The sequence below is a fragment of the Typopeltis vanoorti genome, chromosome 12 (genome assembly GCF_054136105.1).
Source record: "Typopeltis vanoorti isolate ZY-2024b chromosome 12, IOZ_Tvanoo_1.0, whole genome shotgun sequence".
NCBI lineage: Eukaryota > Metazoa > Arthropoda > Arachnida > Uropygi > Thelyphonidae > Typopeltis > Typopeltis vanoorti.
Window position 1 is genome coordinate 120,279,639 of NC_143560.1, and position 18,148 is coordinate 120,297,786.

The 18,148-nt window shown below is 36.1% G+C and overlaps 1 protein-coding gene across 1 annotated transcript; it reads right to left on the reverse strand.

Annotated features, from left to right (window-relative positions):
• Positions 1 to 666: 666 nt before the first annotated feature.
• On the reverse strand, positions 667 to 1,776 carry LOC150101182 (beta-1,3-galactosyltransferase 5-like). The gene has a single exon (XM_090402186.1). It carries the CDS (start codon positions 1,774 to 1,776, stop codon positions 667 to 669), a length of 1,110 nt encoding a protein of 369 aa, XP_090258312.1.
• Positions 1,777 to 18,148: the final 16,372 nt, after the last annotated feature.

The following is an 18,148-nucleotide window of genomic DNA, read 5'->3' on the forward strand; positions in this document are numbered from 1 at the left end:
GTAACTGACTATCCTAGAATCGATGCATTTCTATGGAAGACTATGAACTCTGCTTCTTTCACATTGGTTGTAGTAAAGTGGCGACTAAAACCTCCCTCCAGTTAACTGTTATTAATTAAACACCTGCGCTTATATATATTTTTTTCATTGCTTTATTCTAATAAAATAAACGTCTTTGCATAAAACAAAATAAATATTTTAAGTTTTTGAACTCTAAATGGATGAACCTCTATAGTTATTGGAATGATTTAAGCTCTTCTCGGAAAGAAGTGGAGTGGCATCCCCCCCCCCGCCGTTCACACTATTTTTAAATTTTATCTACAGAATTTCGCTTATATTTGTCTTATACAGATACGTTTTTAACTGCCTATTGGTGATTTTTATTTTCACAAGTCGAAAATATTTAAAATTTACATTTTAAAATTGTCTTTGATATTGCAGTTGTATAATGCAGTCAGCATTATTATTGTCCCTTTAATCCAGACGACCCTTTTTTATCTCCCCGCTCGAAGCCGAATATGCAAAGTCGTCGTGATATCCATAAAGGGCGATTGCTTAAAATTGAGAAATCACTAAATTTTCAAGCATTATTTCGATATGCTTATTGTCCATACTAAAATTCATGGTACCTATAATTAAACTAATGACAGTACTTGTAGTTTCTCTTCAGCTCCAGTCATCGATGTCACTCTCTGAACATTGAACAAGCGCCGCATCGGTAAGATTTTTAAGCTTTCGTTGTTGATTAGCAGCCACCGAATGAATTACCATCAAGTAGCGGAAATTACAGACTTGCCACCTTGCATTATGAATCACAAAACGAGAACTGTGGACTGGTGTGATGCCTGCTTTGTGTAACACAAGTCCGACAAACGCATCTTCGTTAGGGAATGGAATCACGTGACGAGCGACTCCAATTAACTTACCTAAAACGTCGCTGCTGATTATATACCCTGAACCACTGGCATATGGAGGATATGTATCATCGCGAAACTCATCCCTCGAAACGAACCACCTGCTACGTGGATCGCGAATTACTTCTGCGCCTCGACGAATATTTCCTACGTAAAGGCCTGAAAGCACGCTCATTTTAAACTTTAGAAATTGAAGTATTACGGCGAGGTTGACAAAGCAATCATCGTCTGTTTTTAACAGGAAAGATGGTAGGCAAAATCCTTTGGCCCAAAGTAATCCATGTAGAACTTTGATTGTGAGGTTCCGATAGTTATCCATGTAGTCACCAATCAGGATATCATTAGCATAAAAATGCTCGTTTTCAACCAACAAGTTCAGAGGCCGACTAGGAGATTTGCCCACAAGAAAAATAGTTTTGAAAGAAAATCCGTTAGGATCACGAAGTGAAGGCTTTCCCCAGTTTCCTCTTATTGCCGATCTCTGAGCAAAATTTTCAGGAGACGAAACGACTAGTATTAATAAGAAAAGATGCGAAACACAGTCGACATTACCTGGAAATGCTTCGCTTGCTTCAAGGAATCTCCATTGCCATGAATTCATTGCCTCACTCAGTGATACTGTTTGTCGCGAGGTGATCGTTCCATCTTCCTCGAGGGCATAAGTAAGGTAACGAAGGACGCCAGGTACTTCAATATTCCCGTTTGCTCGTTTATGATTATGTCTCGAAACGAATGACGATACTTCCCCGTAGTTTAAAAGCTTGTAAAGTTCCAGAGAAAATCGTGCTATTACTAAAAGTGAGAGAAAAATTGCACTCCACAAAATGACCCGTTTAGATGGCATGCGAAATACAACAGCCATTTTGAAGACATGGCGAGGGGAGGGAGCCCATAAACTTTATTTCAGTCTTAGCACAGCGGAATTAGTCATCAAAACACTTCTTTCATAAGCAGTAAAGTGCACTGGAATATCAGAATTGTTATCATCCTGTTTTCAATAAGTAACACTCATAAATCACACTCGTGAAATGTCGATTCTTGCAGTCTCCAAAACAGGTCGAAAATAGTTCTCACTTTAGCTTATAAAGCTGTTATAAAATGGAGTAAAATATTAAATCGAAATCAGCCTCTAAAAGACAACTGTTTCCTGTTATTCTCATGTCGATGCCATTAGGCACAGACAAATTTTCGTACCGAATTAGATGGAAAGTTTTGCATGAATCTCATGCGTGCATCGAAATGTCTATGGCCATCTCTGGTCAGGTCAGCATCTGATTTCCGTTCCTTGTAAATGAGATATCCATTGATTGTAGATATAATAAATTAAACCTAAAATAAGAATCTTAAAAAACAGCACGGGATATAATAAAAAAAAAAGTTTATACCTTCCAGGTGGCACTGTTCTTAATAACACTGGATTGAAGAGTTTACGTACCTAACAATAAATGCCACTTTGTCATTCTTAGAGATTACTGCAAAGAAACCTTTCGGAGCGTTAACTTCGAAAAAGTCACTGAAGTATTGACTACACTTGAATACTCTACCTTTATGGCTTTCTTGGAGTGATCTTCCTTACTTCACTGTTGCCACAGCAACGTGTGCAGTAATACGTCACGACATAGCGTACCTGTTCATGAAATGCTATTAGGTAACCAGGGGAACAAAGCGGTAGGCACATGCATGTCTGCTGAAACAAGTGAGAAAAAAAGGAAGGTGAGAGGGTTTGCTCTTCCAGGTTCATGCTGTTTACAACGGAATCATCCCTTAAGTAACCACACCTTCTTTTTCGACACTTCGGGCTTCCCCACTTCCGTCACGCAAACCCTTCCCTTCTATTTCATGCCACATCGCAACTTCTAAAGCAAGTACGAAGCCGTATTTTTACTTTAAAATGCAAATAAATTGATTGCTATTTTTATAACTTTAATAATCATCTATCCGATAAGAATACATCATATCCCCCCCCCAAAAAAAATAATAATAAAAAGTGACATCCCCCAAATGGACAAAGCCATAATCATAGACAAACAAGACAACGAAATGCTTAGAATATCCGAAACTATTGCCATAAAATGCGATGAAAATTCTATCAACGTCCACCGCCCCTACCTAATTTCCGAATGTTGGACGTTCCAAAACTTACAAATTAAGCCACGCCTCCGGCCATTTAGCGACAACAAATGCCCTAACTTGGCAGATGCAACTTGCAGCCTTGACATAGCCCTACAGTTATTCCCACGATGATCGAAACAATCCACACCCCGTTAACCCCTGTCCCTGTTTCCAGATAAGGCTACCCTTCCCCTTCGTTCCCCCTCTCCCCACAGCAAAATAATAATATATATATATATGTATTTATATATATATATATATTATTAATAGTAAGGGTTTCCTAACTTATTTCCCGCGTCTAAAGCACACCCCCATGTTTCTCCCCCCCCCCCCCGTTTATAAACAACCTTCAGCGGGAGCTTGGATTTAGAAGGCATCATTAAACCAAAATCAAGGTACGTACAAATTTTTCCACATTTTTTATTCTGCCATAATTGCCTTCTATACTCGCCCGTAATGCCCTAAATGTTAGCCAATGTATTAAAATAAGGGACACTCCTAAACAAAAACAGGCTACAATAGCCGTTAATTATATTAATAGTATTTAAGAGGAGTAATATGGGAATTTCCCAGGAACTATACTTAAAAAGTGACATTGTACCCCTATATTGTAAGTCATTTTACAATTACTTTGCAAGTAATTCGTTCACTTTTTCTAGTGAACGAGTTACTTGCAAAAAAGTTGCTTAGTTTAAAAGCGGTTGTTATTTGGGAGATTTCATTAGTTTTGAAGTAGCTACTTAGGAAAGGAAGAATATCTGCACAAATAAAACAAAATGAATAGGAAAGTTTTCTCAAACCTGCCACAATCGATGGTTTCTTCGTTTGAAGAGAACCAATTTTGCAGGTTATGAGAAACAAGAAAATTCAATAACTGCTGGTTGTATTTTCTTCAGTTGGTTGTTCATTTTGAAAATACTTTTATGTGATAGCACTTCTTTTTTTTTTTTTTTTTTAAGATGAGAAAGTAAATCAGTCGACCATACGCTAGCAAGGGATTTCCCCATCCTCTATATCCCTTCCCCTCCATTTCTCTCCCCATCTCGATTTCCGTTGAAATTTTGATGCCATCGTAAACAACATAAAACCACTATTCTAAATTTGGTTAGAATTGTGCAGAAAAATGACGCCCACTTTCCTGCCATTCCTTCCATTTCGGTCGATGATGTGACATTCTCATAATTTACGCAATATAATGTAAAAAACGACTATATTTTAAAACGGCGGGATTGAAATCGGTTGAACTATGCGATCTGTAAAGAAGGACTATATTTTTTGGTCGTTATTCTAATTTTAGAGTGCTTTTATTCTCTCTACGGGAAATGACCATTAAGATTTGCAAACTCAAATTGTGTTATTTTGAATACATTTGTGGCGTTAATAACAAACAATGCGATATTCATTGATATCGCATTTTTTGGGGGGGCTCTAATTAGTGCTGGAGTACTTGACTCAGAAATCATAGCAGGGACCCTTAACAATAATATTCATATTACCATAATTTGAAAGCGTAAGATAGATCAAGCTTTCAAAGGAGAAAACTCTAAGAAGTAAAATAATGACTGGTAATAAAATATTAATAGCAAGTAAATCCTTTCAAATACATGGGATATGCTTTATCATATGAAGATGAAAGAGATATTAAAATATCAAATTTTGTGAAAGTGAATGGCATAATAAACAATATATTTAAACCTTCCTAGTACAAAAAACGTACCAGAATCATATTCTATGAAACTCTATAAACTAAATTTATTATGTGTAAGCAAAACATAGACTATGTAAAAATAAAACGAAAGCAAACTGCATAAATGAAATATGTGGGACCACAAAACAAATGAAGAAATCTCACAGCCTTTGAATATAAAACCAGTAAACTATAACATTCATAAATCGGTACTAAATCGAATAGACCATAGCAGACTTTCAAAATTATTGTATAGTTATAAAATAAATAGGGAAAATAATTGAACGACTAAGTAAGCTATGGCAGGGGTTACCAGGAAGAGGCCTCTTCATTTAAACTGATGTTGGGATGAAGAAGTTAAATCAGTAAGTGGATTCTGTTTGTATTCAACCGTTTTTTAAAATAATTTTTGAAACATATTAATCTGCGGTATCTAATAAGAAAATTCATTTTATCCCCCAAATGCTTTGCCTTAGTGACGTGACCTTATTAGATATACCCTCCGTGATATCGGAAGAAACGAATCCCTGATATGCACCCTCAAGGAGTGCAAAACTTTCCCTGATATATATTCTCACGTGGTGTACAAAATACTACGATATTAATTACATGATCAGCTTACGTTATTATTGATCAGATTTTATATTTTAGTTTTCTAAGGCATTCAAACTGCATCAATCCACCTACATCGTGTGCTTCCTGGTCTCTCTCTCTTTTTTTTTTTTTTTTTTTTTTTTACCCCACCAACGTGATATGAAACACCTGTGTTTTGAAAATCTTTCCTCTCTTGTTCTATTTCAGTTACTATAGCACCTTAAATTAGCTCTACTCACACATTCTTCACTGCAAACAATGTTAAGTTCCTTCCTAATATCTGGGGGGGGGGGGAGGGGCTAACGCCTTTGATTCCCTTATAGTGAGTAGGTGAGACCATTTTACTCTAACTTTCTTTTGGAGACTGAGATTGTCCCTCTCAGTCTCCAAAAGAAAATTAGAGACAAAGAGGAGACGTTAAATCTCTACCGGAGGCCAGTTAGAGAGAGCTGGCCAAAGAGTATCACCGACAATATCCGGCATCCGGTGAGAGGCGGCTGACAAGTGGCGCCATCTCGCGATCCGTAATCCTAACACTATATATTTATTGTTTGAGATAGTTTGATTTCTACGGTCGAATTTCGCGAGTTTACAGAACGAACAGTTGCAGTTCCGGGATAAAAATCGATTGCCCATGCCAGAGATCGACTAACTTCTAGTCAGTGACTAGATTTGAACCTAGGTCTTCCTTTGGGCGCTGAAGCGTCGTAGAGGGCAAACGCCACTTCCCAATTTTTCTGAGAACTGTCATATTCTTTATCAGCTGTTCAGTTTCTAACCTAGCTCTCAGATTTATAACTTAAAACTGATCTGTACACCATCTTGTATACTGCTATTTAGAGTATAAATTTCTTTTATTTCATATAAATTTATTCACTTTACTCTCCATCATACCAGCATGCTTCTATTGTCTGTTTCCTTATTTAATTTGCCCTCCTCACTAAAAATTGCATCTAAATTGCTGAAATATCTTAATTATTTTATAAGTTCTCCATTGAGAATGCAATTGCTGTTTTTTATGTTCCTGCCAACCATAATTTTTGTCTTTTTATTGGTATTTTTCCAAATTTCTTACTGCAGTTATTTAATTTAATCAGTGCTAAGGAGATATAATATCAAGTGCGTAAAATAAAGAGCTGAGTTGAATATCTCCACATTTTTCATATTTCCAGGTTTTTGTTAGCGTACCGAGTCTCGTAAGGTGGCAGCAGAGCCACCACCTTATGACATTCGCTACGCTAACTTTATTTTACATCAAATAAATCACTTATAAATGTATCTAGTCGATCTCTGCTGTCCTAAATGGGATTTGGATCAGAATCTTGAGAACCTAACAGCTTCGTCTACCTAAGTTCGATTCTCGTCGCGACGGGAGGAATCTTTATCTGGTCGATTTCAATCGATGGTGAGTTAGCCGATCTCATACGGAGGTAGCAGGGTTTTTTCTCCCGGAAACTCGGGTTTTTCATCCCGCATACATACAAATCGGCCCTTCAGAACACACGCAATTTACAGACAAAAATTACTAGTTGTGGTAGTGTTGGAGGTGGGCGGTAGATGGCGTTGATTCGTAGTAGAGGTAAGATGTAGAGACAGTTGAAGATGTCCTCCCGCGATGAGTCTTCGGACTCCTTGGAGGTATCAGGAATAATAATAATAATAATAATAATACTCACAGATTCTAAAGGTTCTATCTATCTCTGATTGGGACCAGTGAAGATTCAACTGCCCACTCAGTCTCCAAAAGTTAGATAGGACTAAAACGGCCATACCTACTCCCTATAAGGAAATAAAAGGTGTCAGCTGATGATTTTTTTTTTTTGGATGATGAGCCACATAATAGGGGCCTTTATTTCATCAACATGAAAAGAAAAAAGACATGGCTATTTTGAGAAACAGCGCACTTTTACTCTGTATTGCAGTTACCATAATTTCAATAATACGCTGCTAACACGTTTTAGAATTACTATAATAACAGAGTGACTAAGTGTCCATTTTAGAGTATAAACATATACGAAGTTCTCGATCCGAGGCCACAATTTTTTTTAATGCAAAATGTTGCACATTTTAAGGCTGAAAATTTTTTGAAGGAATGAACACAAAGGAAGGCTGTACAGTGGGCATGACATGGACAACTCTTTATGATCAGTCCAATAAGTAATAGCTTTCTCGATCCAATGGATGATGAAGTCTTGGCATGGGATCTGATGCATCAAATCCTTCCACCCATAATTTGTCAGTGACGGTTGCACGGAATACTACCTCGGCAACCTTTTCACATAATTCTTGAAGGAATTTCTCCATAAGCATTTCACGCTTTCCTCTAAGTATTTTTTCTTTATTTGGAGGAGTTTGATATGATTCTTTAGTAATAGAAATTAATTTCTCCGATTTCTAGTCATCTTATGAATTTGTAAAGAATTATTAAAAAAAAAAAAATAGTTATTTGCAGCATTCCATCCTTGCAAATTCTTCTTTTAAAGGACTGGTACCTGCAATGTATCGTGAATATTTAGAATTAGTACATTACAGAGAAATACATTTTTCAAATTAATTTACATTTTCAAGCGGGATCATGTAAACTACCCAGACCGGTTTCAACCTTTGAGGTCTCATCAATGAGTAGGCAGACCCTGAAATGCAGACCCTCAATAAAGGTTGAAACCGGTCTGGTTAGTGACCCTCACCCATAATGTATAACATCATACATCTCCTAGGAGATGTGTTTTACATTTATGGGAAATACTAAGGAAAGTGATCAGAACTTAATCCATCTTTACCACGAGTTGCCTTGGTGTTGCACCACCACCATAAGTCTTGAACCATGTTCAGGCGCAAACTTGACTGACTTGTCTGTTTGCTTACTTGGGAAAAGGATTAAAACCAAGGTTATAAAATTACTTGGTCTCTTTAACATTATACCCAAGGTAAAAAACTTTTCACACATATATATATTTATTTATTTTTGCTACCTGCTCTTTACAGATTGAGCAGAATGTCACAACCACCAGCAAAGAAACAGACATTCAAATGAAAAGGATATTAGACAATTTAAAGAATACTGGACTGAAAATTTTGGCATGATTAAGAAGGGTAATTAAGCATTATGCATTTTATGGTTCCGAATCATTTGTTTGTAAGACTTCTTCTGTAAAGAGAACATTTTGAAACTGTTCATAAGAAATTAAGTAACAAAGGTGGGCAAGAACAGAGAGAATTAATTTCTCGTGAACTGAGCAAGACAAGAAAACAGTCCGATACGTTGATGAAATTTATTTCAGGTAGGCCTAGTTCCAACTTAGTTGCTGCTAGTTTTGAAGTTTCAAAAGTTATTGCCCAACATGTAAAACCATTTAGTGATGGGAAGTATATTAAAGAAGCATGGGTAGAATGTGCTCCTTTCCTTTTTGACAATCTTTCAGAAAAGGTAAAAATTATTCAGCACATTAAAGAATTGTCTGTGAGTAGAAAAACAATTAAGGATAGGATACTCAAGTTGGAAAGGAATACAGCAGAACAATTAACAAAAGTTTGGCTTCATGCAAGTTCTTTTCTATTTGTGTTGATGAGAGCACAGGCATTACATCAGCTAGGCTGGCAATCTTTGCTCGATTTTGTAGAGATGACGAAGTATGTGAAGAGAGGATTAACCTTGTAACACTACCTGAGCGTATTATCATTGGGGTTGAAATATGTAAAGCAGTTATGAACGAATTATCTATTTGGCAAATTGATATTTCAAAAGTGGTATTCTTCACAAAAGATGGTGCGCCCACCATGATTGGTAAGAAAGCAGGATTTGTAAATATGTTTGCAAAATATGGTGGTCATCCACTAATAGGTTTTCATCGCATCCTACATGAGGAGAATTTATGTGCAAACGCTGGCCTAAAGGAACTTCAAGAAGTGATGCAAACAGAAACCAAAGTTGTTAATTACATTTCTGCACCTGCTTTGAATAAAAGACAATTTCAGAATCTATTGAATGAGGTGGATTCGGTGTACAAAGGACTAATCATGTACAACAATGTTCGTTGGCTTAGTCTAGGTCTTGTTCAGAAATGATTTGCTGAATGCCTGGATGAGATAAATCTCTTTTTGACTAATCAACAAATGTGTTATAAAGAAACGTATGACATCGTGTGGATTTGTAAACTCATGTTTTTTTGCAGATTTTTGGAAACATTTTAAATAGCTGTTTCCAAAAATATTTTCGTGTCCTGTAGTTTGAGGTTCAAACTACAGAACACAAAAATATCTTCTAATAAACTTGCAGATGTTTTCGTGGATAAATATGGATGATTTTGAAATGAAGTTGATTGATTTTCAAATTAGTCAATTTGGAGGCAGAAATCTGTTACTCTCAGAGTTGACTTGGAAAATACTGAAAAGGAACGATTAGAGATGGGAGTAACAGAGAGAAGTGCGGGAAAAGAGGCACTACGAAATTGGAATGCTATTCCCGAAATTTTTATGTTTAAAATCCCTTGCAGCAGCATTATTATCCATTTTTGTATCTACATATTCTTGTGAATCATTGTTCCCAGTGATAAAATTTGTTAAGTCTTGTAACAGGAGTAGCCTTACAGATGAAATTAGTAGCGCATGCACATCTCTAAAGGTTACAAAATATAAACCTGATATAAATTAATTGTCATTAATGAGGCAGCATCAGCAAAAGTCTCATTGATACTAAATAAATAAAATGTCCACTATTTTTATTTAGTTTTGATTTGATGTTTTTTTGCTAAAAACAGTAGAGATAAACTTCTGTTTAATATATTATGTAGGTAAAAATAACAATTTATTTTGTTTGTAATTTTTATGTACTACTCGTAAGGGATTATGAATTAATAAAATTATATCTTTTAATTTTATTTTCTTTTATTGTGCTTTAGTCAAGCAATATATTGGAGAAACTTGAATAAACTTATGTCTGACTGATCTTTATAAAAAAAAAAAAATTATTGTTTACTCTTGCTGATGTTAAAATTGCGGCTTTAAATCGCAGCTAGAATTACACTTAAATGCAAATGAAAAAATATTCACCTATCAACAGGGTAGAAGGACTTGAGTAAAAATTCCGTCACTAATTTTTACATTCATTCAATCTTAAATGACTTACAATAATCACTCTTACAATATTCTTTGATTTTACGATTCTATTGTGATTTTCTATTATTTGAAAAGGTCTTCAATTCTTAAGACACCAAATAATATGTTCGCCAAAATTTCAGTTGGCACGTCAGAAAATTTTGCATCAAAGCTTTGGCGATTTTGGCATGCCCACTAAAATAAGTTGATCGCCCCTGGTCTAGAGTCTAGATTGAAACAAATCTAACATACTGCTGCGCGTTTGGAAGTTTACGGCGATCAAGGAGCTGCGGCGAAAACGCCCGCCAGTCTGACCAGTGGTGACGGTGACTAAGATTGCCAGAAATGCTATACGTCTTCTTGACTTTTTTGTAGCATTTTTGGTGTGTATTGAGAAGGGCGGCAAAAGCTCTAGCTACGCCACTGCAATGAGATCATTCCTAAAACAGGTACGTAGGATCTCTCTTATTCTGACTGAGCATAGTTTGGTCAGCAGTAAGTGTGTTGTCAAATGCTTTATTCAGGTCAAGAAGAATGAGGATAACAAATTTGTTTTTTTTATTAAGCGCTTTATTTCTTGTATTCGTAATGTGCTCAAATAACACGGTCGTATTTGTAATTTTTTACAAACCGTACCGCTTTTGTGAGATGATGCTATATTTCTGTAAGTGTACAGCGACCATGGCGCTAAAACAAATGCTTCAAGCAATTACACAAGAGGACCTTCAACAGGAAACAAATCCGATTACAAAAAGGAACAGCAAAATAACCGATATGTGCGCTGGAAAAATAAACCCTTGCATGACCAATTTCTTCGAGGTAAAAAGTGACGTGAACAAGACGTGGCAATGGCTACAATATGGATATATTAAAAAAGAAACAAAAGGATTTATTCTAGCAGCTCAAGAACAGCAGGCATTACAAACTAATGCAATGAAAGCAAACATTTTGAACATCAATAATAACAGCAAATGCGGATTATGCAATCGGAAAGGTGAGACTATAGAACATCTGTCTAATCAGTGCCTGCAGCAAAATAGCTCAAACTGACTATAAATACCGCCATGATGAAGTGGCGAAAATAATTCATTAGCACGTATGCAAAAAATATGGCTTTCCTACTTCTGATAACTACTGGCAGCATAAAATAGAGACAGTATTGGAAAACGAAACAGCAAAATTTCTCTGGGACTTTAGAATACAAACTGATCGACATTTGGAACACAATAGACCTGACATCACAATTATCGAACATCGACAGGTTTGGATTATCGATATCGCAGTACCCAGCGATAACAATATTAACAACCAAGAACTGGAAAAAATTACTAAATATCGAGATCTGGCAATCGAAGTTGGCAGGCTGTGGCTTAAACACCAAAGTCATCCCAATAGTTATCGATGCACTTGATGCAATTTCAAAGAAGCTATCCAACTATTTAGTGTTAAACATGAACGAAGTAATCTCATATGATGTACAAAAAACAGCATTACTTGACCTGACAGACTATTCTTAGATTTTTGGGTAGAATCTGAATTGCTCTATCACAAGTCAAATTGCTGTTTGGAAGATATCTTGTTTTAACTGTGTATCAATTATGTGAATAAAGTAATAATTTATTTTTACAAAAACTAACCTATTTTGCTATTCAAAGGCATGTTACATGGTTTGTTTCGTTAGTTGCTAAAAACTGAAAAATCTCATATTTATTATACAGTACACTAAAGCTTGCGTATTACAGTTCGGTACTTACGTCTAATACGCATACATAATAAATACCTCTTCTTACTGCAAAAGGGCGAAGCTTGGCAAACTTGTGGAATATTTATAAGCGCAGCATATGCAAAATACTGTTCCACTAAAAGCATATGATAAAACATTACACAATTCCCCAGATGGCTGGCTAAGGGAAAATACATTCCACTCTTTCTGGGTATACCCGTAGCAGTAAAAAAAAAAAAAAAAAAAAAGATTTTCAAAAAACACAATATAGCTTTGCCTACTGTTCATTATCATTTTCACTTTTGTGGATTATATATTTTGTTTACTTCGATCTCTCTTGGCATTGTTACGAAATTATCAGTTTAAACAATTATGTTTGAGTACATCACGGAACAGTTCTCGTTAATTTGAATTAAGTTTTTTTTTTTTAAAAAAAAAACATCAAAAAAAAAGATGCTACAAATCTTTCCAACATTTCTTCTAACTTCTATGGCTGGATGGACATCAACCCCCTTGGATTTTTATCCCGTAATCAGTATTTTTTATTTATTTTTTTAAATTGTTTAAAGAAAGTTTTGAGCACTTGGCTCGCCCTAATTAGGGCTGTGTAGAAAGATTTCAATCTGTGATCAGGGCCGCCTTTGGGCCTTTATGTTTCCATCGTAATCTGATGACTCATGAATGATTGGTTGGGATGGAGTGATGCCTGAGCAAAGTACTTGGTTGCTATCTGGAGGAGAAACGTAGGTATGTCTGGAAGGTTTCCGTCTTGATGGAGGATAGTGTTCGTTCCTTACAAACCATGGGGCATCGAAGATCATTCGGAGGCATTTGGTTTGGATTATTTGTAATCTTTTGATGTTGCTATTGGAGGTGTGGCTCCACGCTGGTGAACCATAAGTTAGTATGGGTCTGATGATTGCTTTGTATATTCTTAATTTGTTTTCTGGACTGACTTTGCTTCTACGGTTGAGTAAAGGGTAGAGTTGAGCTATTGCTGAGTTTGCTTTGTTGCAGGCATGAGAGATGTGGGAGTTGAAGCCGAGATGATTATCTAGTTTGATTCCCTTGTATTTTACTTCTTTTTGCCATAGGATATCAGTATTGAACATCGTGACTGCTTTCTTCCTTGTAAATAGTATGGCCGTGCTTTTGTCTCCATTGACATTAATTCTCCATATCCGAAACCATTTTTCAAGATTCATTGATGCGTTTTGTAGTCGTTATGTGGCTAGGTATGGTCTGAGCGATCTGGTCAGTATCGCCATGTCATCTGCAGAGAAAGCCATGGTGGTTGATGCTGTGCTTGGGACGTCTGAGTTAAAAATGTTGAAGAGTAGTGGCGATAATAGGGAGCCTTGCGGGACACCTGCTGTGATACTTCTTGTAGTGGATCTGAGCCCACGGAGTTTCACTTGAAATTTTCGATCTTTCAGGTAGGAGTCTATGATTTGGATGAGGTTTAGTGAGTATTTTGCAGTTATTAGTTTGTGGATGAGGCCTTTATGCCACACTTTATCGAAGGCTTTCGCCACAACCAGGAAGATTGCGCCTGTATGTTGTTTCCAATTAAATCCAATAGTTATGTAATCTATAAGTCTGTGGATTTGTTGAGTTGTGCAGTGACCTATGCGAAAACCAAATTGTCCTTTTGGGATTAGGTCTAGATTGTCCGTTTCGTTTTGTAGACGTTTTAGTATTACTTTTTCAGCTATTTTTCCAAGGCCTGACAAGAGGCTGATAGTTCTGTAATTCTGGGGGAAACTGAGGTGCTTTCCACGGTTTGTGGATGAGGATTATATCTGCCTGCTTTCAGCGAGTGGGGAAGTAGTTGAGTCTTAGCATCGCATTGATGATAGCCACTAGATGCATTATTGTTTTGTGAGGAAGTGCTTTTATAATTTTGTTTGAAATCTGATCAGGACCTGGTGCTTTTCTGTTATTGAGGTTCTTGATGATTTGGTATATTTCCTTTCGCGTAGTATAGCTTGTGTTGCCATGGCTGGTGGTATGATGAAGTGCATAGCGTACTTGCCTTGTGGATTTTTTTCAATTAAGCGCAAGTCCGCATGAGTGTAGTTTGGTTGAAATTGCAGCTCCAGGGAGTCTGCAAAAGCTTCAGCTTTTTCATCATCTCGGTAGACTATACCTCTTTCTCCATGGATTGGTTGTATGTTGGGGTGATCGCTGCGAAGGGCTTTACTCATTTTCCATAATGAGTTATCTACAGTGTTTAAGGAGCTTAGTTTCCTCTCCCATCCAACATTTGCTAGTCTCATATTTTACTTCAAAGATAGAATTTGATTTATCATAAAGGTCTATTCACTTCTTCTTGTAGTACTTTAAGATTATTTTTTATATCGTCCTTTTTAATTACTTTTTTTAGTTGTAAATTAATTTGACATTTTATATGTTAAACATTCATTGTTCAAAAATATTCATTTTCAAGAATGATGAATATTATCTGTGTTTTTGCATAGTTCAAAGCACTACTAATTTTAAAATGAATTTAGTAAAATTGTTTTATTAAATTTAAGTATCCAGAAATATTAAAACTGTCTGTATCTTTTGTTTTTAAGATAACCCATTGGCATTCCAAAAAATACTTTCTTTGGAAAAATACTGCAGCATTATACTGCTTAAAGCATTTTTTCTCGTGCTGAATTAATTACATATTTAATATTTGTTTAATTCTCGAATTTGCTTTAGAAACCCCAGTTATACATTACTTTCAGGAATTCTCTTTAAACACGCGATGTTTAAACATTAAAAACGGAATAAAAACGTTCTCTCACTTCTTCAAAACGATAAATACTGTTTGACCATTAGGTTTAATCTCTTTGGAACTATTATTTCGCCTCTGGTGACATGAGAATATATTAGATTTTTCTATTAAACCAGTTGTCGTAGTAAGTTTATTTATAGCATTCTACTCGTCAATTTCGTATTCGAGTAAAAGTGTTTTCCTTGTCATATTAATGTATCGCTTGCGTAATAAACTGTAATACGTGCCATTTCGTTGTTTTGCCTTGTTGGAAAAGTTACGATCGTATTTAGCACATGCGCATAAATCCTCTTCATTTAGATATGCGTAAGAGGTGCGATAAATAGCTTCGGAGATTTTTTTTTTTTTTTTTATGGCCAATGGAAAGTTTCGCTCTCTTGTATCCGATTATACGCATTTTATTCCAGTTTTTAAAATAGTACAATATTTTATCATTCACGTAATTATTGTACCATTTTAAAAACAATTAGTATACTCTGCAAATTTCCCTTCTTTATTTCCATAGAAATCTCTAGTGAGATTTCAAAACTGTTCGGTAGTTGAAAGCTTTTTTGATTAGAATTAATATCCACCATCCCTTAGCAAACGATAGTAACGCTTGGTTCAGTGCATGCAGGTTGGTTTATGGAAGTTAGCAAGCATGCTTGTATTCAAACGATGTAAAATTATTGAACTGTTATTTATTTTATCAATGCAGTATTACAAATATTTTATTATAATTGACATTAATGCAGAAGAAAATTAACTGCAAATATAAAAAAGTTGTGTAGTTCTAAATATTGGGTAGAGGAGACGGCGAGTTGTGTAGTGGGATGGTTGTGCCCTTGGAGGTGTCACGTAATAATAATAAATAATATGTATAGAGATTATAGGATATAATTTAATTACAAGATATTTATAAAATAAAACTAAAAAGGGTTTCGTTTCATAAATACTAATAATAGTAGTAATAGAATAATTCTGGAAGGATGGCACCGATTGGTTAAAAAGGAGAAATGATAACCGCTGCGAAAAACATAGTTGAGGTATTTAGTGAGCTATTTATAAAGATATTTCATTCTTGTAAATATGGCATCCTGAAGAAACTGAATGCAGTTGGGAAAGAGGGAGATGGAACTGTTAGTAAGGGAACAGGAGGTATTTGAGGAATTGAATAGACTTGATGTAGATAAGGACTCGATGCTATTTCACCACGTATTTTGAGGGAATGTTCAAGAGAATTAACAACAGCTTTTACATATCTTTTCAACGTGAATCCTCCACTGGGCCAAGTTCCAAACGAGTGGAAAGAGGGTAAAATTGTTCTAATTCATAAGGGAGGCGATAAGAGTAGAGCTTTAAATGATAGGCCAGTCTGTGTGTTTGGGGTTGTTGTAAGTGTTAGAGAGATTAGTTAAGATCAAGATTGAGAACTGGGTTGACAACAGAAAAATACTCTTTCGTAGCCAGCATGGATTTACTAAAGGAAGATCTTAGCAATCCGCTTACTTATTATAGTAAGGTGACAAATGCATTGGATAAGGGTGTTGCATACACGGTGGTATATTTAGATTTCGCAAAGGCCTTTGATAAATTGCCACATGAAAAGCTGGCAATTAAATTGGAACGGATATGATAGTTGTCATATGGAGGAGTGATATATTCCAGAAGCGGAACGCTACTAGTGATGTACCCGAGGGTCTGTTTTGGGTCCATTGTTGTTTAATTTGTATGCAAATGATATCGGGAGAGGTTTGAATGGTGACATGCAGTTGTTTTCAGATGATGCAAAGTTTGGGAGTTATCAGGAGTAGAGCAGGTGCAAGATGCTTTGAAAGAAGACCTGAATACACTATTCGAATAGGCAAATGAGTGGGTTTATCAATTTCATGCTGCGAAGTGTAAGGTTTTGAAATTTGGGAAGCAAAGATGGGATGGAAGAGGTAGAGGATATGGAGTGATTGTGGACAAGGACCTAAAACTGTAAGGCCAGCACAGCAGATAATGGGAACGATGCGAAAGGCACTGACTTGTAGAAGTAAGGATGTTATTCACCCTTTTATAAAGCTTTGATCAGGCCACATATTGATTATTGTGCACAGATTTGGTCACCTGGTTTTCAAAAAGATGAAGATGTATTAGAGAAGGGCTAGAGATGATTGAGGGTTTCTGATCTCTGGAATGTTGTGTATGAAGATAGATCGAAAAAGTGCAATTTGCAGAAACTGATGGATAGGAGAGGGGATATCATCGAGACATATAAGCTGTTAAGAGGTTATTACCTGATTAATGTCGGATGTTTTGTATAGAATGGGTGAAAATAGGGAGAGAACAAGGTCATCCTTGAAGGCTGTACAAGGAGAGTGAGAGCAAGGGGATGAGGAGCATGTGTTTTGTGTGGAGAGTGGTGAGTGATTGGAATGCATTGCTGCCAGAGAGTGTGTTGAGTGCGGAGAAAAGTGAACGTATTTAAGGCCCTGAATGGTAGAGTTAGATAAGGGGAATGGATACATCATGATACTTTGGACTTTGCTAAAGGTTTTGACAGGATATAGCTTGAAAGGCTGTTACATAAGTTGGAGGATATGGGATTGGATTATAAACCTTGGATAAGAGCATAGCTGACTGCCACTATCAAAAAGTGGTATGTGAGGGTGGGGAAAAATATTCAAGATTTAAGGTGGCACCAGCAATGTACCACAGGAATCAGGTTCTTTTCGTTGTTATTCAATTTTATATTAATGACACTAGGATGGATTTGACAGGCTACATACAGCTGTTTGCTGTCGATGCAAAGATGGCAGGTTAATCAGGAATGCGATGGATATGTGATAATTGCAGAATGATTTCCATAGGCTAGAATTGTGGACATGTGAAAATGACTATCTGTTCAGTGTTAGTAAATGAAAGTAAAAGTGTAAAGTTATAGACTTTGTACGAGGGTGGAAAGTCTGAAAAGTTCTCAGCCTAACAATAAAAAAATGAATCTATAATTTCAAAATTATTTTGATTTTTCTGCATAATCTCCATTAAGACTAATATGTTTATTCCAGCGATGGTCCAGTGCCATTATTCCGTCTCTGTAGTGGTTTTCAGTAAGATCTGCAAAATATCCCTCTACAGCTGCAATCACCTCTTGATTCGAAGAAAAACGCTGAACAAAAATAATGTTTCTATCGGACAACATATATTATTCAAGTTTTTCAACTGCGACGATGGGTACGTACATTTTTAATTGCCCTCACATAATTAGATCTCAC

Coding starts and splice junctions, on each gene's coding strand:
- LOC150101182 (XM_090402186.1), bottom strand. CDS start 1,776: ATGGCTGTTGTATTTCGCATGCCATCTAAACGGGTCATTTTGTGGAGT.